The sequence below is a fragment of the Delphinapterus leucas genome, chromosome 15, assembly GCF_059928025.1.
Source record: "Delphinapterus leucas isolate spDelLeu-1000000601 "Yukka" chromosome 15, BTC_Dleu_Yukka2, whole genome shotgun sequence".
Classification (NCBI taxonomy): Eukaryota; Metazoa; Chordata; class Mammalia; order Artiodactyla; family Monodontidae; genus Delphinapterus; species Delphinapterus leucas.
The window spans coordinates 67,368,761-67,393,381 of NC_143143.1; the positions used below are offsets into that span (position 1 = coordinate 67,368,761).

The following is a 24,621-nucleotide window of genomic DNA, read 5'->3' on the forward strand; positions in this document are numbered from 1 at the left end:
CTCATGCTCAGTCTTATATCTTCTTCCAGAGCTAATCCTGGGTCTCTTCCTCAGCGGGAACATATTAACAGCTAGAGCTGCTAAGCCTTTTTCTTACAAACAACGAAGGAAACAAGAGCAACCACCTCCATGCACACAACAGCCCTGGTGACCCCAGCTTTGCAGGACGGTTGGCCAAGCAGGTAGGGAAATGTTGAGACAAAACCAGCTGGGAAATGCTTCCTTGAGCCACAGGACGTGGTTATGTGTTGAGGGCTGGAGGGTGGAGCTAGGATCCTGGGCTGGATCCACAGAGCAGAGACCCTTGGAGAGCAGATGGTAGAAACAGGGCCCCTTTAAGAAGCCAAGGGCACCCCTGGGTTACATGGTCATGAACAGATTTCAGAGAAAGAATCATTGAGATCAGGGTTGCTGAGATTCAGGGGCAAGATGTGAGAACCAGGCCAGCCTCCAGGTAGATTAGCAACAGCTCCCTGATCCAGATGATTCCAGACTTCCACCTCCTCCACCATCTGATACACTCCCCAGTAACCAGAGGAGAATCTGGGGCCTAGAGAATGGGAGGGACTTGCCTGGGGTCTCACGGTAAACCAGTAGCCAAGCTGGGACTTGAACCTGGGGCCCCATCTCCTTCCACTGAGGTGGTCCAGCAGAGGTCTCTTAGGGTTCAGAGTCCCTTGCAAATGGATCATCAATAACGATGCCACCTCCCATTTATAGCCCTCCGATGCTGAGCATTACGTGCAGCTCTGGAATACTACTCAGCCATGAATAAAATGAAATTTTGCCATTTGCAACAACATGGACGGACTTGGAGGGTATTATGCAAGTGAAATAAGTCAGACAGAGGACAAATACTGTATGATATTATTTAAGTGGAATCTAAAAGATGTAACAAATTAGTGATATAACAAAAAAGAAACAGGCTCACAGATATAGAGAACAAGCAGTTACCAGTGGGAAGAGGGAAGGGATGAGGGGCAAGATAGGCATAGAGGATTAAGAGGTACAAACTACTATGTATAAATAAATAAGCTACAAGGATATATTGTACAGCACAGGGTATATAGCCAATATTTTATACTAACTATAAATGGAGTGAACAGCTATGTTATATACCTGAAACATATAATATTGTAAATCAATGACACCTCAATAAAAATTTTTAAAAAAGAAAGAAAAAGTCATAGCTCCTGTTTCTAAAGAAATTAATGATGCTCCCTTTACTCGGTATAAACACCAAAAAAGAAAATTCATTTAAGTTCTGCTCTCTATCTTCAAAACAACTTCCATGCTCTTCTTTGAGATGTCAAGTATCAAATTCTTTTCCCGCAAAAGTTCCTTTTGGGGGACTTCCCTGGTAGTCCAGTGGGTAAGACTCTGTGCTCTCAATGCAGAGGGCCCAGGTTCGATCCCTGGTCAGGAAACTAGATCCCACATGCGGCAACTAAGAGTCCGCATGCCACAACTAAGACCTGGTGCAGGCTAAATTAATTAATTAATTAATTAAATTTATTAAATAAATAAATAAATTTATTTTTAAAAAAACTTCCTTTTGGGATCCTTGAGCTCACATTTCATCTTCTATTGTTTCATCCCAGTTTCAAGGACTACAAGGCCCTAGGGCTTGCTGAAGCATGAAAAGAGACAGGGAGCAGAGGTGGTGAGCGCTGGAAGCAGTCCTGAGCAGGGCAGCCAGGCCTCAGGGTTGGGGCTTAGGGATGGGGGCTAGACCGGGAGCCAGGGCCTTTGCTACCTCTCGGTCTCTTGAGGCTGGCTCTGGGTGCATCAGTTTGGTCCTCCACCCCCAAGACTACTTTTCTGCTTTCTACGTACATAGTTGGACACAGTGGCCCTCTGAACTCAAGTTTACACATGCTCAGTTCAGAAACTGCCTAGCATCTCTGATTCCCAAATCCAAATCCTGGAAAAGGAAGCTTATTGGTGAGCTTGGGTCACATGTCTATCTTTTCATCCAACCGGTTTACGACTGAGGGGCTGTGGCACGGTATAAGCAGAGAACGAAAGGGGCGGATGTTGGACATTCACCCTGTAGGAAAGGGAGAAGGCTTTTCCAGGAGGAGGGCACAGCAAGGTCAAAGGCTTAGAGGCGGGGAATTGGAGGTTTCATGGGGACAGTCCTGAGTGGCTAAGTTTGTGTCAGCCCTCCTGTGACTGCTTAAACGGCAGCTCCCATAGGACCATCCCTGTCCCTGTGCCTAGTGGCACAGACATGGCCCACAGAGGGAAATCACAAGTGAATCAGCAGCAGAACCAAAGCTCAAACCATTTCCTTCTCCCAGCCCAGGCTTGAGTGTCTGAGGCTTAGGAGGGAGTCAGGTTAGAGGAGCAGGGAGAATGAAATCAAGAAATAACAGGCTTCACAGGAGTGATAATGACATTTTAACTTGAAAATTGCAAGGAGACAGAGCTGTGGAGGCGTATGCAAATTTCCATGCAGATGAAATGCAAATGAGCTTGCTTGCTCCTGCCTGGTGCACCTGGATGTGGCTCAGTGACAAATCCTAATGGCACCGCATGGCTGTGTGATTGATTATCAAGGCCAGCTGGGATGACAACTGCACTCTCCTCCTGGGAGCTGGCGGAGATGAGACTGTTTCTAGAGTGCCCTCTGATGGGGGACCCTGAGGGATGGCCCTCTGTATTTCAGGGATGGCAAATTTGGGACAAAGCTAGTATCTCTATAGCGGCCCTCCTCCAGGGCAGACATCATTAATCAGTCATAGAATTCCTTCTTACTGAGTCAACCAGGTGCTCTAGGCAGATCCTACTAATCAATCAAAGTTGGCCTTCATTCATTCACTCATTCATCAATTCGTCTAACAAATTTTGTTGATTTTCTTCCCTGTGCCAAGGATACATTGAACAGGGAGGTTCAGTTCCTGCTCTTGTGAAACTCACAGTTTAGTGGGGGATATGAGCATTAACAAAATATTGCAAAATGGCAATTGAGATAAGTGCTATGAAAGAGAACTACATGGTCTTTATAAAAGGGAATTTTGACTCCTTCAGAGTGGCCAGGAAAGCCTGACCCTGTTGCTGATATCTGAAGGATAAAGAGGGCTTAACTAATTGAAAAAAAAGGGGACGGACATTCCAGGTATTGAGACAAGAAAGAGCTTGTAAGCAGAAATTGTCAGTGCTACACTAGATTCCCTATGATCATTTTTTGTTTCTGTGCATCCCTCCTCTGGCTTCTATCTGTTTTTGTTTGTTTGTTTGTTTAAAGAAAAGAAAAAGCTTTTTTGAGATATAGTTCACATACCATACAATTCACCCATTTAAAGTATACAAATCAATAGTTTTACTATATTCACAGATACGTGCAACCTCTACCATAGTCAATTTGGGAACATTTTCATGACCTCAAAAAGAAACCCTTTGCTCTTTAGGGATTCATCTCCTCCCACCCCACACTCCCAGCCCTAAGCAACCACTAATCTAATTTCTGTTTCTATAGATTTGCCTGTTCTGGACCCATTAAATACTAATTCTTTATTCCTTCCTCCTCCCAGCCCCTGATATACTCTAACCTACTTTATGTCTCTATGAATTTGCCTATTCTAGATATTTCATGGAATCATACAACATTGGTCCTTTTTGTCTGATTTATTTCACTTAGCAGAATGTTTTCAAGGATCATCCATACTGTAGCATGTACCAGAACATCATTCTTTTTACAGCTGGAAAATATTCCATTGTATGTATATACCACATTTTGATAGGCATTTGGATTATTTCCACCTTTTGGCTATTATGAATAACGCTCCTGTGAACATTGGTGTACAAGTATCTGTTTGAGGCCCTGTTTTCAATTCTTTCGGGTATATACCTAGGAGTGGAATTGCTGGGTCATTCTATGTTTACCTTTTTGAGGAACCACCAAAATCGTTTCCACAGGGGCTGCACCATTTTACGTTCCCACCAGCAAGGTACAAGCGTTCCAAATCTCTACATCCTCACCAATATTTGTTAGTTTCTGCTTTTTTGATTATACACATCCTAGTAGGTGTGAGTAGGTGTGAGGTGGTGTCTCATTGTGGTTTTGACTTGCATTTCCCTAATGACTAATTATGTTGAGCATCTTTTTATGTGCTTGTTAGCCATTTGTATAACTTTTTTGGGGCAATGTCTATTCAAGTTCTTTACCCATTTTAAAATTGGGTTGCTTGTCTTTTTTTGCTGAGTTGTAGCCGTGCTTTATATATTCTGGATATTAAACCCTCATCAAATATAAGATCTGTAAATATTTTCTCCCATTCTGTAGGTTGCCTTTTCATTTTCTTGATAATGTCCTTTGATGTGCAGTTTTTAATTTTGATGAAGTCCTATTTATCAACTTTTACTTTTGTTGCTCATGCTTTTGGTATCATATCTAAGAACCCACTGCCAAATCTAAGCTCATGAAGATCTACACTTATGTTTTCTTCTAAGAGTTTTATAGTTTTATCTTTTAAATCTAGGTCGTTGATCTGTTTTGAGTTAATTTTTGTATATGGCATGAAGCAGAGGTCCAACTTCATTCTTTTACATGAAGAAATCCAGTTGTTCCAGCACCATTTGTTTAAGAACTTACTCTTTCCCCATTGAATGGACTTGGCAGCCTTGTTGAAAATCAATTGACTGTAGACCTATGGGTTTATTTTGATTCCATGTGTCTAGATGTCCATTCTCATGGCAGTACCACACTCTTTTGATTACTGTAGGTTTGTAGTAAGTTTTGAAATTGGAAACTGAGAGTCCTCCAAGTTTGTTTTTCTTTTTCAAGTTGTTTTGGCTACTTGGGGGGCCTCTTGAAATTCTATAAGAATTTGAGGATCGGCTTTTCTATTTCTGCCCCCAAAAAAGGCTGTTGGAATTTTGATAGGGATTGTGTTGAATCTGAGGATCCCTTTGGATAGTATTGACATTTTAACAATGTTAAGTCTTCCTACCTATGAATACAATGTCTTTCACCTCCTTGGTTAAATTTATTACTAAGTATTTTATTCTTTCAGATGCTTTTGGAAATGAAATTGCTTTCTTAATTTCCTTTTCAGATTGTTCATTGCTGGTGTGTAAAAACACAGATTTTTGTGTGTTGATCTTGTAACCCACAACTTTGCTGAATTTGTTTATTAGCTCTAGTACCTTTCTTGGGGATTATTTCTTATTTTCTATACACAGAATCATGCCATCTATGAATAGAAACAACTTTATTCCTTCCTTTCCAGTTTGGATGCCTTTTCTTTCTTTTGCAGGGTAACTGCTCTTTTTCTTGTCTAATTGGATTCCTTTTATTTGTTTTTCTTATCTAATTTTCTTGTCTAGAACTTCCAGTACAATGCTGAATAGCAGTGGTGAAAATAGTCATCCTGTTTTGCTCCTGACCTTAGGGAGAAAGCTTTCAGTATTTCACCATTGAGTTTGATCTTAGTTGTGGGTTTTTCATGAATGCCATTTATCATGTTGAATAAGTTCCCTTTTATTCCTTGCTTTCAGAGTAGTATTTTTTCTTGTTGTTCTTGTTTTTTTGTTTGTTTGTTTGTTTTGTTTTTAATCACGAAAGCTGTTGGATTTTGTCAAATGTCTTTTCTGAGACAACTGAGATGACCGTGTTTTTCTCCCTTCATGCTATTAATGTGGTATATTACATTGATTGATTTTCTTATCTTTACCCTTGCATACCTGGGATAAATCCCACTTGGTCACACTGCATAATTCTTTTAATGTGCTATTGTCTTTGGTTTGCTAGTATCTTGTTGAGGATTTTTACATCTATACTCACAAGGTATATTGTCCTGTAATTTTCTTTTCTTGTGATATATTTATCTGGCTTTGGTATCAAGATAATGCTTGCTTCAGAGAATAAGTTTGGAAGTGACTTCATTCCTTTTTATGGCTGAATCACATCCTTTTGTATGGATATACTACATTTTGTTTATTCATTCATTGGTTGACCAATATTTGGGTGGCTTCTTCCTTTTAACTATGATGAATAATTCTGCTATAAACATTTATGTAGAAATTCTTGTGTGGACATATGGTTTTGTTTCTTTGGGGTGTATACCTAGGAGTGGAATTGTTGGGTCATATCGTAACTGGATGTTTAACAATTTGAAGGCCTGCCCAACTGTTTCCCAAAGCAGCTGCGTTATTTTACATTCCCCCAGCAATGTATGAGGGTTCCAATTTCTCCACATCCTGCCAACGTTTATTATTGGACTTTTAAATTTTAGCCATCCTAGTAAATGTGTAGTGATATCTCATTGTGGTTTTGATTTGTATTTCCTTGATGGCTAATGAGGTTGAGCATTTTTTCATGTCCTTATTAGAATTTTGTGCATCTTATTTGGAGAAATGCTCATTCAGATCCTTTACCTATTTCTAAGTTGGAGTTTTAAAAATTTATAATTTAGTGGTGAGAGCATTCTATATATTTGTAATATAGAATATTATCTTCTATGGGCCCACACCAGCAACCCTCCTCCAAGCAAGCACTGCCCTAGGGTTCCTGGACCCTACTTTTTATGGCAGGCTTTTGCAGAGGCCTGCAGTGCCTCAGGAGGTGTAAAAATACCCTCCAGCATTCCCCATGTGATCAGGCAGAGGCTGAGCCTTGATCTGAAATTGTACATTGGTTTCCTTCCCTTCTCTGTCCTGTTTCCCCTTCCTGTGGTTTCTCTCATGATCTCCTGCAAATCACCTGTACCTGAATCCTTGTTGCCAGGTGTGCTTCTAGGGGAACTTGAAAGTGCTTGGAATGGCTGAGGAACTAAAAGGAAGTCAGTGTTGTTGGAACTCAGAGAACATGGAGACTGGGGAGTAAGGTGAGGCTAGAGTGGTGGGCAGAGGCCTGACCCCACAGAGCTTTGTAGATTACAGTGATGGGCAGGATGGGGGTTATCTGGAGAGTCATGGGATGCCACTGGGCTCTGTTAAGCAGGGACTGGCATTATTTTACATTTTGCAAAGGTCCCTCTAGCCTCTCTGTGGAGGATGGATAAAAGGGCCCAAGTGGCTGCAGGAGGACCACTGAGGATACTGTTACAACTGTCCGGGGGAGAGAGGATGGAGACTGGGATGAGGATGGGAAGGTGGAGGGAGAAAGAAGAAGATTAGAGAGAGATGAGGGGGGTGGATCTGGGGGCTCTGGGGAAGTTCAAGGACATCTTGCAGGTTTTCAGCCTGGGTGCCTGGATGCATGGTCAGTACACAGAGAGGGAGGCAGGCTTCGGAGGGCAGATCAGGAGTTCCACTGGCCAGACGACACCCGTTTGCCATCCCTGGTCTTGCCCAATCCCCCCACTTCACAGATGGAGAAAATGAGGCCTGAGGAAGTGCGGTGATTCACCCAGGTCCCTGTCATGCCCCAGACTGAAGGGGATGGGATCCAAGGATCCTGCCGCCCAGCCAGAGGGCTTGTTTATTCTCCGGGAGGCCCACTGGCTCTGGCCTCAGACAGCTATTTTGCAGCTGGGAGCGGGTGGGGTTTAGGGCCTGATGGGTTTGTCCTGGGCTGGAAGCCAGCTCACAGCTCGCAGAGAACAGAACATCTCTGTTTCAGGAGGGCAGCCTGTACTGCCTGCTACCCTGTCAGGGTCTGATGTGGGTAACTTGAAGGCATGAGGGTGTGGGGTGCTCACCTCAGAGTGGCTGACATTTGCTCTCCTGTATTAGGCATGGACAAGAACTAGGTCCAGATTCTGAGGTTTTCCCTTCTCTAGTCCTTCCTTTCCTTGCTGTGTGGCCTTGGGCCAGTCACCTCCCCTCTCCAGTCCTCAGTCTTCTCATCTGTAAAATGGAGACATCCTACAGTGTAACTTTTGTGCCCTCAGGGTTGTAGGGAATATTGGATGAAGAAATGGATGGACAAAAAATACACCGTAAACTGTAAAGTGCCTAAACTACAATTTGGGTTCAGTCCTACCACTGCCCCAGTGGGTTTCTCAGACTTTACAAGATGGCCACCCCTTTGGAGAGGAAGAGGCCTGGTGTGGAGCTCAGAGATCCCAGGATCTTATTATCCTGGCCCAGCAGGCTTGACAAACCCATTGGACAGATGGGAAAACTGAGAGGCTGCCATCTGCTCAGAGTCACCAGGCTGTTAAGCCCAGATTCAAAGGCTGGGCTCTCTGATTACAAAGACAAGAAAGATCCTTATCCATTCAATGACCTGATTGTACAGATAGGGTAAACCAAGGGCCGGAAAGGGGAAGCAACCTGCCCAGGGTCACACAGGCAGCTGGCAGCAGGGCGGAAGTGTCAGGTGAGGTCCCTGACTCCCAGGCCATGCTCCTCCTATCACCTCTTGCCCACCAACCCCTGGAGCTTGAAAAGCAGTTTCCTCCTCAGTAAAATGGGGTGAAACTAGTATTGGCGTCATTGGATTGTTGTGAACATTTCAGCAAGCCCTGCAAAGCTGTTAAAGGGCTTAGCACCAAGTCAGGCACAAAGAAAATGCAGAATAAATGTTGGCTAGTAGTATTATTATTCATTATTATATTTCATTTCTGCATCCCCTTCTCCCCTTTGGGCTGCTGTGAGTAGACAAATTATGGGCGTTCGGCTCTTCCTGGAGACAGAGGGATGTACAAGATGGCTTTGGGGGCCCCTCCCTCCCAAGGATTCTTGGATTATGCATACCCCTCCTCAGTCCCCCTGAGCACTAGCCGTAACTGTAGTCTCTCAGAAGTCAGTTTTCATCCTTGCACCCCGGGTACCCTGGCTCCCTGCCTGTGGTCCCTACTGGCTGGATGCTGTTGCTATGGCAACAGGATTTTAAGAGCCTTCGGCCCCCCTCTGAGGCAACAGGCCTGGATGGAGATGGACTGATCAAATGCCTCCTGCATCCTCAGGCCTGTCTGGACAGAAGGCAGGAGACTGGAATGCAAGAATCAGAGCTGGCTTGGGGTGGGGGTTGGGGGCGGCTCAGGCCTTAGCCCCAAGGGTTTCCCAACAGCACCCCACCTCACTGTGTTGCATGAGCACTTGGTTACACGTGCAGACTCCAGCCACCACTGCCCCAAGGGTCTGGTTTTAACTATCTGGGGTGGGATCCCCTAAGACGCTGCCTTTGATCAGCTCTGCTCGTGGTTCTGAGGCAGACAGGCCCCAGCCCACTCCTGATGAAATCTTGAGTCCTGGAAGATTCCCAAAGGCATTTTGGGCATTGAGGTTTGTGTGGCTCTCTCTGCTGAGATTACTCTTTTATTAAATAATTTTTTTAAAATTTACTTATTTATTTTTGGCTGCGTTGGGTCTTCATTGCTGCATGCGGGCTTTCTCTAGTTGCAGCGAGCGGGGGCTACTCTTCGTTGCAGTGCGCGGGTTTCTCATTGCGGTGGCCTCTCTTGTGGCGGAGCACGGCCTCTAGGCGCGTGGGCTTCAGTAGTTGTGGCGCGTGGGCTCAGTGGTTGTGGCACACAGGCTTAGCTGCTCCGCAGCATGTGGGATCTTCCCTGACCAGGGCTTGAACCCATGTCCCCTGCACTGGCAGGCGGATGCTTAACCACTGCGCCACCAGGGAAGCCCGAGATTACCCTTGAGAAACCCTGTTTGTCCTCCCAGGCCCGCTCCGGTCCTGCTTCCCTCTCCTTCCACAGCCTCATCTTGTGGGAGGATGTACACCCTACCCTCTTCCTGGAGCCAGGAAAATTCCAGAGCTGGGCTACCAGAGGCCATCTTGGTGATGCACGCTAGGGCAGAGATGGGCGCACATTCTCAGGATAATGACATTCAGGGGAGGCGCTAGCCATGGTCACTCTGGGCTGTCTTCTAGATGCTCTATCTGAAATCAGAGCATCTCAAGCCTCTTCCCACTGTCCTCCCGCACCACCTGCTGGATGGGGACAAGGCTCCCTACCCTCCAGCCCCAACCATAGCAGAACCCGGTGACGCCAGGCACCAGAGGCTGTGCCTAAAGAGAGGTCGGGCTTCGGGGTGGGTCTGAGGAGCTGTGGTGGGGAGGGGAAGAAGGCAGAGATCATGGGAGAGGGAGGTGGTCCTCTCTGGGGTTCCTTGAACTTGAGACTGATGCTCATGTCTGTTGGAGAAGCCAAGTGACAGAGCAGAGGTGCAGCAGACAGTCCCCCCCCTTACCCCTTCCTTGCACACTGACTGGCCTCCAGCAGGTGATTCTCTTTGTCCGAGGCCAGTGGCGTCAGTGGATAAATTACATGTGGTAATTCACTTGACAGCACCCCCTTTATTCCGTTCCCAGACTCGCTCCCCTGCTCCTCCTCCAAATAAATGCGCACTCGAATCCTTGTGTGGTCTGTTTCGTAGGACCCTAAGACAAGAAGCCACTCCCCCAATCTCCCCACCCTGGGTTCTGTTATGAGGGCAACTTTGCCCCTTGTGCCCCAAGGGGAAGTTTACATACCCCTGAACCCCAGGTGGGGTTCTGCCTAAGTCGGAGATCTCTGGAAGGATCTGTACCAACAGCTCTTTCCAGGATGAGACTCCAGGGTTTTGGAGCCAATCTCACGCTCTTCCGCGTCCTGCCCTGCCCTCCACTCTCACTATTCTGAATGTGTACGAGTCGCGTCTTCCCAGAGCTTCCTGGGGCCGGGAGCAGGCGTGATTTCTTGTCTACCGAGCACGGGCCAAACTCAGTAGCCACATCCTGACGGATGGTCCAGGGCTCCCTAGCTCTGTCTTTAGCTGGGCCCCACCCGAACCATACCCATCCCTGCCGGAGCCTGGTGTGATTGACGGGAACTCCCAGCTAGAGGGATGCAGGGGGACTTGTGTGGGGTGAGTCCTCCAGAGACGTCTGTGAGTCTGTCCCCTCCGAGGAGAAGCTGCCCCCAGTGGGCCGGGGGATCTGACTCTGCCTGGGGAGCCGCTGCCAGGAGAGGAAGGTGGTGAGAAAACGCTCAGGGGCAGGATCCAGGGGCCCATGCGGGCTTCTGCCGTCATCAGCTTCAACAGACTGCCCAGCTTCCTGGGGTGGAGGGGCTGCTTGGAAATTTCTGTTCTGTATACGTCTGGGGGCCCAAGGAGGCCAACAGGATTTTGGCGAACGATCCAGACCCAGTGAGTCCTGGAGGGGCAGGTCCCATCTTCCCTTGTAAGTGACTTCTCCATTCAGGCCCTGGCCCTTGGCGGCCGCCCCTCTGAGTTCCAGGCCCGCCAGGTGGGAAGGGGGACCTGCCGGGCATGGACAGTGGGCCAGTGCCTTCTTCAGGAGGGTTTGGATCTCCTCGTGCCTCTCCTGGGCCTCCTCCCACAGGTCCTGGCCCAGGCCCTCCCAGCCTAGAGAGGCCACCTGCAGCCGCATGGCCGTGAGCTTCTCGGCAGGGAACTCGGACGCCAGGCGCTGCAGGTAGCGGTGGAGGCGGCGCTGGTCCCCAGGGCCGGCCCTTTGGCCCTTGCCCAGCCTGAGTTGGGCCATCAGGTCCTGGCAGTCCATGTGGAACCAGGTCATCTGGGAGACAAGAAGAGAGGGAGATGGGGGTTCCGTGAGGACAGGGATAGGCCTCTCTGAGCCAAGAGGAGGCTTAAAGAACAAATACAGCTAGACTGAATTAATACAAAAATGTCCAATCAGTGTTAGGGCCTCTCTTAGCACAGCTGTGGTTTTCTCCACTGCTGATGACGACAATACTTCCCTTTCTTCCCCAGGGAACACCACCCTCCGTTACCCACCAGGAAACAGTCCCCAGCACCTTTGGGATCTTCAGGCACAGTCTTACAGACTTAGGGGCCAGCAAGGACTCACCCCTCTCTGGGTCTCAGTTTCCCCCTCAGTAAAGTAGAGGTTGTGATACATAATCACGAAAATTTGAGTGCTGAAAATTTGGATTCTCAGATTGTATGAACCCCTCATAAGTGGTGCTGAGGGAGGAGTCTGGCTAATATTTATTGAACACTGACTGTTTGCCAGGCTCTGTGCATCTCATGTAGGATCACACTGAACCAGCAGCCCATTTTACAGAGGAGGAAACTGAGGCTCACACACGTGAAATCACTTGTCCCAGGTCACGCTGCAAGTCAGGGAGGAGCTGGGATTCAAACTCAGCCCTGTCCAGCCCTCAAGAGGGTAAATTCCAAGCACCTCCTTGCACAGGAGAAACTGGCCCAGGCAGGGCCCTGCCCTTGCAGTCACACAGTGAGACTGTCAGCCAGCCCAGGCCCGGAGGCCCCCTCGCTCTGGCCGGGCCTCTGCTGCATTTTAGGATCCTACCTGTACCCACTTCACCCACAAAATGTCTACAGGTTGCAAAGGAGCCAACATGTTCCCAGCAGCTCGTGAAAAACATAATCTTTCTCTCCATTAATTTAGAAGCCAACAGCAAGCTGTTAGGCAGTGGGGATTGGAGAACAATTTTCTCCGAGGAAACCATCTTTCCGCGGATTAAGGGAACTTGTCTTTAGATAAATGGCTTCATATTTGCAGAAGCACATTGAGCTCATGGCTGGGAAAGGGCTCCATAAATCTCCGTTAGCGACACAATCATGTTATTATTATTTAGTGCTAAAGCTGCCGCATGCCTGCTCTCCACCTGGGGCTGAGCCCAGCACTGAGCCGTCCTGTCTGTCTGTCTGGGACCAGATATTCCAGGCCAAGCTGGACAGAGGTGGAGAACACCTCAGAAATCATCTTGCCCCACCCCTTGCTGTGCGGATTAAAATTCAGGGCCAGAGAGGAGAAGGTGCTGTCGAGGGGAAGAGCTTTCCAGGCTAAGGGAACAGCCAGTGCAAAGGCCTCAGTGCTGGAGCCAGTTTGCTTTCTCCAAGGAAGGCCGATGGGGCTGAAATCAGCTAAAATTAGTAAACAAGGGAGAGAAGCTTCCAGATCCCCTTAATCCATGAGGCATTACTCCTCCTACCACTACTGCTAATGACATTAGCAGTACATCCGTGTTAAAAACAATAATTTAACATCGGTGTTAAAAATAATAATTCCAGATTTGAGCAAAGTCGGGTGTAGGGGCAGGGGGAGGGGTTACTTACATTTAATTTAATTCTCACTTCTCTGCACGAGAGCCAGATGACCTGGGTTCGAATCTCAACTATGCCACTTCCTAGCTGTGTGACCCTGGGTCAGTGACTTGATTTCTCTGGGTTTCCTGCCTCACAGGGTTGGTGTGACCATAATACCATATGTGAAATGACTAGAACAGGGCCTGCAGACAATAAGAACTCCGTACCTAAGCATTGGTTATTATTATTATCATCATTATTCTTGACAACGAGCTGAGGCCCAGAGCAGTGAAGGCCACTGTTGAGGTCACAGAGCCCATGCAGGCATATCCCTGACTCTAAGTCTCAGATCCTCCTGCTGTCTCGCTCTCTAACTTCTGAACAGCTGGGCACGGGGGATCCCTTCGCTGCCTCTGCCCACATCTACCTCCCTTGCCTGAGGGAGACAGTGGCCTGTCCTCCCAGTGCCCCAGGTGTGAGTTGACTGAGTCCCTCCCGCTGCCCCCGAAGCATCTGTGTTCTTGGTGCCCTATGTGCTGGGCTGGCCTGACAGCTGGGAGGCTGGGGTCAGGCTCTTCCCATGCCCCATCGTCAGTGGCCAGTGCGAGGGGCAGCTGAGGGCACTGGGCCCAGGCCAGAGGTCTGGGTTCTTGTCTCATCTGGGTTACAGCTCTCTCAGGCTGCTCCCTTGCTCCCCCTAGGCCTCAGTTTCCCCATCAGAAAAACGAGGGATTTGGCTAAATGGATTTAAGAGGGGCGGGGGCTCTGAAGTCAAATCCTCCTTGACCAACCGGGCTAGGGGATGCTGAGAAAGCCACTTTCCTCTTTGGACCTTAGTTTCCTCATCTGTAAAATGGAAACAAGGTTGGTGCCCCTCCCTCACAAAGATATGATGAGAATTAAATCGGGCAAGGTATGCAAAGTGCTTTTAGGAGGGTCTGGCGTGGTGAACACAGTCAATAATGTGGGCTACCCCATAATAGTCATCTAACCCTCATCACCATCGTCATCACGTCTGCTTGGACACAAGAACTGTTTGTCATTTCCCTCTCCTTTGCAGAAGAACATAGCACATGGACACATCTGGGTTCAAATTCCAGCTCTTCTTTTCTCTAGCTGTGTGGCCTTGGGCAAGGTGCTGCCCCTCTCTGGGCCCTCAGTTTCCTCATCTGTACAATGGAGCTGGTCAACCTTGCCACATTGGGTTCCAAGAGATGACAGATGCAAAGTAATGGAGTTATTCTTGCTTCCTAACTCACCTCTGCCCAGGCCCCCGACCCTTGCCCCAGTAGCCCTACCCCCTCCTCCTCCCTCCTGGCCAAACGCTGGGTTCCTGGTGAGGACTGAGGCCTCTGTTCTGAGGATGCCCAGAGCAGCCTCTGGGCCCACCTTCAGCCAACTGTCCCTTCCTTCCTTCCTTCCCCAGCTGTCCCCTCCAACCCATATGTGCAGGGCAAGGTGGGGCATGGGAAAGAGCACAAAAATGGTGCCATGGCTTGCTGTGTGACCTTGGCTAAGTGATGGCACTTCTCTGATCCTGTTTCCCTAACACTGTAATAGAGGGGTGGGATGAGATCAAGGTTCTGAGCCTGGTCCTGACCCTGTGAAGTTGCCTGCAGAGGTCTATGTGTGGAGGGAAAGTCTATGGCTTTGATCAGATTCTCAGAAATCCCCAGGATCCTTCCCCTAATCCCAACGTTTAAGAAGCAGGTGATTTCCTTTGAGAGATGATATCTGGGTCACTGGGAGACTGCCTGTGTAGTGGGACAAGCTGGGGTCAGGGATTAGCTGGACCTGGTTTAAGGAGGGTAACTTAACCTTGCAAACCTTGTTTCCCTTCTGGAAAATGCAGGTAATGTGTTTTCCCCCTCACGGGACTATGGAATGAAAAGAGCCTAGTGCTGTGTCTAGGCTGTTCCCTGCCCCCACCCTACATCCTAGGTGTTGGGGGAGCTGGGAGTTTATGCAGGTGGGCCGCCAGGCTCACCTTCTTGCAGAAGTGGTGGAGGTGGAGCAGCGTCTCCAGGTCTGTGCGTTGCCGCTCGGCTGCCATGTAGAAGTGGGTCAGCTTAGCCTGGAAGGCCCGCTGGGTGAAGGTGAAGCCTGCCAGCTCCGGGAGCTCTGTTCCTCCCGCCTCCCTGGCCCTGGCTGCAGCTCCCAGCTGGGCCGCCTGCTTGCACAGCTCCAGGCCACGGCGGTACTGGGCCTGAGCAGGGAGGGGAGGGGTGTCTACTCAGCTCCAGCCTTACTACCGGGCTATGAGACTTCCTGAGCCTCAGTTTCCTCATCTATAAAATGGGAACCCAGGGTTTACTTTGCCTGCTGGGATTCTGCTTAGCGTCACCCTCTTCTGGCAAAATTCTCCAACCCCAGAGTCTGGGTTACAGGCTCCTCACCTGTGTCCCCACAGTTCTCCTTTTCTGGCTATTTCCCTGTTGCCCCCAGCCCCCCATCTTGTCTCTGCCCTCCACTGGCCTGGAAGTTCCCCGAGGGCTGAAACAGAGGCTGAATCACCCTGTGCCCCAGGACCCAGCACATCAAGGATGCAGATTCTCTCCCCCCACCCCAGCTCTGAGGCTGACTCAGTAGGGCTAGGGTAGGACCCTGGAATGTGTATTTTAAGAAGCCCTCCAGGCATTCTGAGATGGGTCATCTTTGTACTTGGTAGTCAGGGAAGGCTTCCTGGAGGAGACAATATCTAAGCTGAATGCTCTGTGTTCCAAGTTGCTCTCCTCACTGTCTTGGGAAGCTTTCTTCCACTTTCCCGCCTCCGCAACTTTTCCCCCGCAGTGCCACCCCCATCTCCTGCCCTCTCTATCTGCTCCTCCCCCCCTCAGTTTTAGAAACACACCGCAGCCTGAAGGAAGAAGTCCTCAAACTCCGTGTGGGCTTTCTCCACTGTCTCCAAGCTTCCGTCCTTGGGGGTTAGCACTTGCAGGCACTGGCTTCCTTCCTGCTCCATCCAGTTGCTGACCTGGGGCAGGGGAGGGAGGTTTGGACATGAGGGGCTGCTGAGGAGACATCCTTAGGCCAGTTTGCCACCTTCCTGGGAAGCTGAAGTCTTGTCCTCAGTCATCTGGGGGCTGGGCCTATGCCACCGGCCTGGACTGAAACCCTCCCAATTCTGGGGAGGAGAAGAGACAGCTTGGGGTGGGGGTGGGGCGTGGTTCTCACCATCCAAACAGCGCCAGAGGAAGGTGCACGGCCCTGCCATGAAATCCCTGTGTGAACTGCACAAGTCACTTCTCCTTTCTGGGCTTCAGTTTATTCAGTGGCAAAATGGGGTAGACGTGAGGATTCAAGGAAGGACAGAGGGGGTAAAATGGCTCTCGATCCCATAAGCAGAAGTCTTCTTCGTATTCTGGGGTGTCTTAAAAGAGCATCACCCACTTTATCCTCACAAAGCCCCAGGCGGCAGGCACTAATATTATCCCCCATTTAACAGGTGAGGAAACCGAGGCACTGAATAGCTAAATACCTTGTCTAGGGTCACACCGCTTGTAAGTGCTAGAGCCAGCACTGGAACCAGGCCATCTGGTTCCAGGCACACTCTGTTCCACGGCCCAGAGCATGAAGGGATGTGTTGGTTCTAGGCATCAACAGTTGGACAGAGTGGTGCCAGGTGTGGGCTCCAGGATCAGACCCCTAGGTGTGCGACCACGGGCAGATGACATAATGTCTCCCAGTCTCAGTGTCCTTATCAATGAGTAGGAGAAATCCTAGCATCTTCCCCACATCACTGGTAAAGGATGAGGTTGGAAAGCGGTGATGGACACAAAGGCTCTGGCCCAGGGCTTGGCGCAAAGTTGGTGTTTAAAAAATGCAGCTTCTGGAGTTATGTCTTCACCTATCAAGCACTATGGAGTGCATGTCATGTGCTCCAAGAATGCCTGCCTGCTGTCGTTATACGAGAGCAAAGCGCCTGGCTGGGGTGGGGCCTGGAGAGGCAGGAGCCGCCCACCACCCCGTCACGTCCCAGGGCCAGCTTCCTCCTCTCTCACCTGGTGGATGGCAGCTTCCAGGCGGCCCAGGCGGACGCGGAGCTCCAGCCTCCTCAGGAGGTGGTTGGACACAGTGACGAGGACATGCAGCTGTTCATCCACGAGGCTGTACAGGGCAGCAGCTTCGGCCAGATGGCTCCTGGGAGGCCGAGGAGTGTGAGAGAAAACCCAAGATGCTGACCCCCTGCCCCGGAGCCCCAGCACTCCTGCCTAGCATAGGCATGCCTCCGCGGCTCCCACCAGCTCTGTGGCCCTGGCCTGGGTATTTCAGCTGCTGACTTGCTGTGTGAGGTTGGGCAGGTCCCTACACCTCTCTGGGCCTCAGCCTTGGCCTTCCGTGGGACTGGGAGGACCAGAGGACACAGCGAGAAACCAAATGACCCTCCCTTTCCCCAGGAGGGTATGAACCGAGCTGGAGAGATCTGGGTTCAAATCCCAGCCCTGCTACCTTCTAGTAACAGAATCTTGTGCAAACTTCTCAACCTTTCTGTCTCCGTTTCTTCAGCTATAAAAAATGGGGATAACAGAACCCATTTCACAGGGGGGTTGTGAGAATTAAAGGATCTAACCCCTTGGCTCTCAACCCTGGCAACACAATTAGAACCTGCTCTGGGAGCTTTAAAAATCCCAATGCCCGGGCCCCTCCCCGACCCACCGGAGTCCTGCTCGGAGAGTGGCCTGGACCTCAGCGCTTTCCGAAGCTCCTCAGGCAAACCCGCCCTCACGCACTCAAAACACTTAACACAGTGCCTGGCCCACGGTGCTGTTAGCGCTTGTTATTTCTTTTACTTTTGTTAATTAATTTTTATTGCAGTATAGTTGATTTAAAATGTTGCATTCGTTTCTGCTGAACAGCAAAGTGAATCAGTTATACATATACATATACATATATCCACTCTTTTTTAGATTCTTTTCCCATATAGGTCATTACAGAGTATTGAGTAGAGGTCCCTGTGCTATAGAGTAGGTCCTTATTAGTTATCTATTTTATATACAATAGTGTGTATATGTCAAGCCCGATCTCCCAGTTTATCCCTCCCTCCCCCTTCCTCCTGGTAACCACAGGTTTATTTTCTACTTCTGTGACTCTATTTCTGTTTTGTAAATAAGTTCATTTGCTTATATGTGGAATCTAAAAAAATGGTACAAATGAACTTATTTACAAGGCGCTTGTTATTTCTATTGTAATGATGACGAGTGGCTGTAACACACCTCTCCACTCTGGCCTCTATTTTACAGATAGGAAAACATTTACACATAGGAAAACTGATCCTCCAGAGAGAGGTTCTGACTCATATGCATGGCAGTCTGAATTGGAACTCAGTCCACGGCCTTTTCCGCACATGATTTTAAAAAATGATCAAAGCCAGCAAGACATAAATGAAGGGATGCAGATGGGATTTCAGGAGAAACTTGGGTGAAGGGAGGAATCTCAGGGCTTTCCCAACACCCCTCAAATCCCACCCCACCCTCCTCTGCCCTTGGGGTCCTTTAGAAGGAAAAGGAAAAAGAGGAGATGGAAGGAGAGCCCGTTTTCCTGGAGGGAGCCTTGCCCTAAGCCTCCTTATCTGACTGTAGCTTCCCACAGGTCACTGCCCTTCCACGGAAGGGGTGAGCACCCAGGGTGCGTGAACGGGATGGAAAATGCCAGTCTGTCTGGCAAGGGGAGGGAGAAACGGGCGGGCAGGCAGGAGCTGCCTAAGAAACACGCAGAGGCTCACGCGGGACCACAGCGCTCCCTGGTGGAGCTGCTGGTGGCCAACGGTCTGGTGGGGCCTATGTTGGACCAAAGGGGCTTGGGGGCCCAGTCAGTGAGGCAGGGGCATGCTGGGAAAGGCAGTGCCAGTCCCACCAGGCTGTGTGAGGGGCAGTGAGGACAACTCCACACCGAGCACCAGGGTCCACTGCCGCCCAGCGCTCACATCAGCATGAATCTCTCTGTGGGCAGAGGTCAGGGTGGTGTGTTCAAGATTCTGGGCTAGGCTGCCTGGGTTCAAGTCTCAGCCCCACCACATCCCAGCTGTGTGGCCCTGGGCAAGTCACTTAACTTCTCTCTGAACCTCAGGCTCCTCCACTGTAAAATGAGGATAATACTCGGAGCCCCTTCGTGGGTGGGAATTAACCACATTAATATTCTTAAAGCCCTCAGAACAATGCTGTGTTCATACTAAGTGCTATTGAGAGGAGGAGGTTAAATAAATAAAACGTTCTTGGATTATGCAAACTTTGTAGTAGTGTTCATTCTAACAGAGATAAAATATATACAACTACTGGCTGATTTAATTACTGATTTGCACCTCTCCTCCACCCCACTCCTAAATTTAAGAAAATTGGTTCTTTCTAGGAATGCGTATTTCTTGCTCTGTGGTTCTGTGACCCTGGCACAGCACGAGGTTCCCCTGGCCCCTGCCACGAAGGGTAGGGCGGTGCAGGGGTTAGTGCTCAGCTGGTCTGGCTGTTACTTCCCTTCGCTTAGCCTCAGGTATTTATCAGCCAAACAGGAGGATGTGAGCCTCACGCGCTCTTCTGAGGAATAAGAGGTGGGCTCTTAAAGGGGCTCAGCCCAGTGTCTGGGTCAGAGAGCATCCTTGGTCTATGACAGTGACCAGAAATGGGGGTGCTGTCCTCTGATGCCTGGGCTGAGGAGGGGCAGCAGAGAAGGGACTTGCCAAGGTATAGGCTGGGGGCCCGTGATCAGGCCTCAGTCCAGGATATGGGCCCGGCAAACACCCCATCCTGGGCATCTTCAGAGCCCACCGTATGTGTCCCCTCAGCGAAGTGACCCCAGCCCTGAGTCCCAGCCTGGGAAACAGGATGGGGCGGGGAAGGAAAAGCCTGGTGTCCGTACCTGATGTCTGGGTTGAAGTTCAGCCTGCTGCCTTCCTGTCGCAGCCTGGCCAGGGTGGCTCCGCCTTCCCGCTGGAGGCCCAATAGGCCTGGGTCCCTCAGCACAGCCTCCATCAGCTCCTTGGACTTGCTCAGACACCTGGAGGCCTCCTGCCAGGGTAGGGAGGTACCTGCGGCTCAATCCCCACTTTCCTTCTATAACCTTCCAGGGCTCCCCACACCCCAATCACGCCTGACTCCCCCAGTTTGGCGTTCAAGGTTCTACAGAAAGTCTCTCCTTTTTATCTCTAAAACATCTCCTCAAGCCAAGCTTGCTCTCATCACCGTGGCAACCTCACTGGTCCAAGCACCATCATCTCTTGCTGGGACGCCCATCCCAGCCTCTTCACTGATCTCTCTGTGGTACTCTGGCTCCCCCTGCAGTCTATTCTCTGAATGACAGCCGGATGGATCTCAAAGAGCCAATCTGATCATCCCAGTGCAGCTGCTTAGAACTCTCCAGCGGCTTCTCTGCCCATTTAGAATCAAATCCCAACCCAACTCCTCCCTGATACAGCCCCGTGGATCCAGAAGATCCTCTCATTCTATCCTCCCCTCCCCCACTCTGTTCCATACTGGCCTCCTTGCTCTTCCTGAACAGACCAAGCACAGACCAAGTCCCATGGCTCCGTCCCATCCTTCAAGGCTCAACTTCTATACCCTCCTTCCCCGTTTTTCTCAATCTTACTTTCACAGCATTCAGCATCACTTGTAATGACATGTCCATTTCTGTTTATTTTTAAAATTATGACCTTTCGCACTGTACCATGAGCCCCACGAGGGCAGGGACAAGTCGATTTGCCCCAGGCTGGGTCTCCAGGCCGTGACACATGGTGACTGTCCAGTAAATATCGGTTGAATGAATGAATGAAAACAGAGTCCCTTCACTGAGCCCTTGGTCCATGAAATAAGGGAGGTGGTGTGGTTTCCCCACCTCGGGCTCTTGTCTCACCTGCACCCCTCCAGGGGGGTCACCCTTCTCAAACTCCTTGATGGAAGCCTTTAGCAGCGAGGAGGCCTGGCGGAGGTCAGCAAGGAAAGGGTCCAGCTTCTGCAGGAAAGGAGGCCAGAGTGGGGATGTTAGCCTGGGCCAGTGAAGAGCGTGCCTCTCCTCTCCTCCCACCAGGAGGACACGCGGGTGGTGGTTCTCAAACTTTAGCTGCATCAGAATCCCCTGGAAAGTCAGTTAGAAAGCAGGCTGCTGAGCCTTCCTCCTGAGTTTCTGGTTTAGTTTCTCTGGGGTGGGGCCTGAGAGTGTGCATTTCTAACAGGTTCCCAGGTGGCGCTGATGCTGCTGGTCCAGGGACCACAGTTTGAGAACCACTCATGCTGGGAATGAGAGAGAAAAAGAGAGAAGACAGGCCTGACCTACTCCCAGGCCTGTGGGAGAGGGAATGGTAGGAGGGGGTGAGAGGGCAGGGGTAGAGGACATCCTCTCCAGATCCCACTTCAGCCCAGCTCCACCACTTACTAGCTCTGAGGCCTTGGGCAAGTTTCTTAACCTCTCTGTGCCTCTACTTCCTCTTCTGCAAAATGGGATCATTTCCCCATTTCCTGCCTTAGAGGCTTGTGGGAGGACGAAATGGGTTTATTTGTGCCAGGCACTTAGAATAGCACTGATACTCATCCTCATTATCAGTTTTATATGCTGGCTCTATAGGTAAGATTTCATTTAAAGGGGAGGTTTTAAAGCAAAAATATAGTTCAAAAGCCTCTGGATTAATTGGAGGCCTCTGGAGAGGGGAACTGGGGGCCTGTGGGACAAATAGGAAAAGAGATTTTTTTCAGTATATACCCTTTTGTACCATTTGAATTTTGAACACAGGATCCATTCAAAAATAGACCCAATCTTAAAAAGAAGAGAACCAGGCCGAAAGCAAATAAGCAAACAGCCATGTTAGACTATAGACCAGTGGTTCTCCGTGCGTGATGGTTTCGTACCCCAGGGGACATTTGGCAATGTCTGGAGACACTTTTGGTTGTCATAATTTGCAGGATGCTATTGTCAGAGTGGGTAGGGACCAAGGACGGTGCTAATCACATGAGAGCGCACAAACAGCTCCCCCAGAAAAGAATGATCTGACCCCAAATGTGAATAGTGCTGAAGTCGAGCCGCCCTGGTCTAGAGAAAGCCCTGGGCGGGCAGCTATGGGCACTGGTCCTGGTGCGGTTAAAGCCCATAAGCTCCTGTGTGTGGCTGTGGAAGTTGTGCCCATCCTACGCATCCTCATGGGTTAAATTGGGCATGAGGTGCCCCCTCGCAGGGTTGCGGTGAGGAAGGATTGAGGTCACACAGGAAAGGAGCCCAGCCCTGGAAGTTTCCTTACTTCCTCCCTCTTACAGGAGTGAGCACATCTGCCTCCCTCACCAGACCCCAAGCTCCCCGAGTTTTGTGTGTCCACAAAGCAGATGTCTGTAAATGTATTTGCAGTTAACACTAACATCACTCTTAGCATGTGCCAGACACTCTTCTAAGCTCTTTACACACATGAACTCAAGCCTCACATCAGTCCCATTTCGTCATTGAGGAAGAGGGCTCCGAGAAGGTGTGTAACTTACCCAAGGTCACACAGCAGAGCTGGGATTGAAACCCAGGCCTCCTGGCCCCAGAGCTTCTGGCCCTTCCACTCTGCACCCTCATTATAAACACTTGTTCAATGACTGTCTTTGAACCTGATAAGTTCAGTGGACCCATGGGGCAGGACGGTGAAGGGAGAAACAGAAGGGGTGAGGGTGTGGGGTGAAGGCTGTGATGGTAGATACCTGGAAGAATTGCACCCATTCACCGTGGCAGTAGGGGAAGGGGCCTTCCAGGGCCATGGGCAGCTGGCTGGGGTCCACGTGGCGGCTGAGGGCCTTCAGTGAGGTCAGCACCTCTACCTGCAGACAAAGAAGCAAGTCAGAAGGACCAGGGGACTCAGTGTAGAGACAGATGCTTGAGAAGGTCCTGCCCAGACCCACGCCCCAGCACCACTCCACTTCCCATGGGTAAGGCTGGCCCTGGCTTTAAGAGCTGCTTTCTGGGCAAGGGATCTTCTCTGGAAACTCTGACAAATCAAAATTGAGAACCACACCCTGGGTAAGAAATGGCAAATAAACAGCATTCGTACTGCCACTGTCCTAGCCTGTGCCCGAAGCAGACATTAATCAATCACGGAACTCCTTCCTTCTGAGCTGGGCTCCTTCCCAGCACAGGTGTCCAGGCAATCAAACAAACAGACTGAAGCTGGCCCATGTCCTGTAACTTCTTTGTAATCATTGTACTGTTCTCTGGAGACCCATCAAGGTACTATCTTCTTGGGGCTGTTGAGAAAGGCCACCAAATGCTAACAGTATCCCCTTAGACATGGAGCAGGGACTAGGTGACTGCATCTCCCAGGCAGTGATGCTTGAGGCTTATGCTATGAATGGCTCCAGATACCTAAGCTTGGCATGGGGAGAATTCTGTGGCGTTTTGGAGCCCATTTTTCATGCCTGGTATTTAAAGTGTGGTCCACGGACCAGCAGCACCAGCATGACTTAGGAACACGTTAGAATGCAGAATCCCAGCTCCCATCCAGACCTACTTAATCAGAACCTGCACTTGGACAATCCCCAAGAAATTCATAGGCACCTAAAAGCTTGAAAGGTACATCTCTAGTTTACAATGTGCCTCTTTGTTAACCAGGAGGTAGAAGGAGACCTTTAGAATCATTTCCTGGGGCTTCCCTGGTGGCTCAGTGGTTGAGAGTCCGCCTGCCGATGCAGGGGACACGGGTTCGTGCTCCGGTCTGGGAAGATCCCACATGCCGCGGAGCAGCTGGGCCCGTGAGCCATGGCCGCTGAGCCTGTGCATCCGGAGCCTATGCTCCGCAACGGGAGAGGCCGCAACAGTGAGAGGCCCGCGTACCGCAAAAAAAAATAATAATAATAAAATAAAATCATTTCCTGAAACAGGGCAGAGGGCAGGGTGCCCACGCTTGTGACTGTGGTACATGGCACTGATTAAAGGGAGCTGCAGTGCTCTTTCCCGTGAAGTCCCGAATCAACTTAGCATCTAAGTTGGAGATGCTGAGAGAAACTAGGGAGAGAGATACAGGAAGGGCCAGGTGAGGTGTGGAAACAGTCCCTCTAGCTTGCTGTGTGGCCTTGGACCTCAGTTTCCCTATCTGAGAAGAAGGGAGGAGGGGTTGACAAGATGAAGCTTTCAAGTGGGTTTCATGCTGCGCGCAGCTCTCAATCACGTGGTTGTGCCCACCGGGAGCTGCTAGGGTTGCCAGGGAGAAATAATTCTGGGGCTGATTTGGCAATGCTTGCCATGGGGGCTGGGCAGTAGAGTTGTAGCATCCTGGACTCGTATCTAATGGACCTACCCTTGATTATTTCAGGGCCTCTCCTAGCTTGTGAATTCTGCCATTCTTCACCCCAGCTCAGCTCCAGCCCACCTCCCCTCCGCCGCAGCCGATGCTGCCTCCCCCTCACCTGGATGTCAGATGCCTCCAGCTGGAGAGCGGCCTCCTGCTCCCCCAGGAAGAGCACAGCACGGATGGAGGTTGGGACCAGAGTCTGTTGGAGAGAATCATTTCAGAGCTGATCTGCCTAGGCTTTCACTGAGCCTCCCGGCTAAGACGTAGGCAAATGGGCCACAGGGATGGGGTGAGGGTTCCCCATGGCTGGGACCCTTATGCAGTATGGAGGGCTTGGATCCGTTTTTGGAGGGTGAGTCAAATGACTTATTGGGAGTCACTGGAAGTCAAGAGAACAGCAGGTCCAAGCTGGACTGCAAACTTCCCAGGTGCCCCACCCACTCTGGGTCTCAGTTTCC

General features: G+C 50.0%; 1 protein-coding gene across 1 annotated transcript in view; it reads right to left on the reverse strand.

Annotated features, from left to right (window-relative positions):
• Positions 1-9,272: 9,272 nt before the first annotated feature.
• The window catches only part of KIAA1755 (KIAA1755 ortholog), a 33,726-nt gene continuing 18,377 nt past the window's right edge, over positions 9,273-24,621 (reverse strand). Inside the window, 8 exon segments of the mRNA XM_089896862.1 lie at positions 9,273-11,431; positions 14,918-15,136; positions 15,782-15,904; positions 16,932-17,070; positions 19,780-19,928; positions 20,770-20,868; positions 22,581-22,697; positions 24,279-24,362. Of these exon segments, the coding sequence (XP_089752988.1) occupies positions 10,730-11,431; positions 14,918-15,136; positions 15,782-15,904; positions 16,932-17,070; positions 19,780-19,928; positions 20,770-20,868; positions 22,581-22,697; positions 24,279-24,362 (1,632 nt within the window). The 3' untranslated portion in view covers positions 9,273-10,729.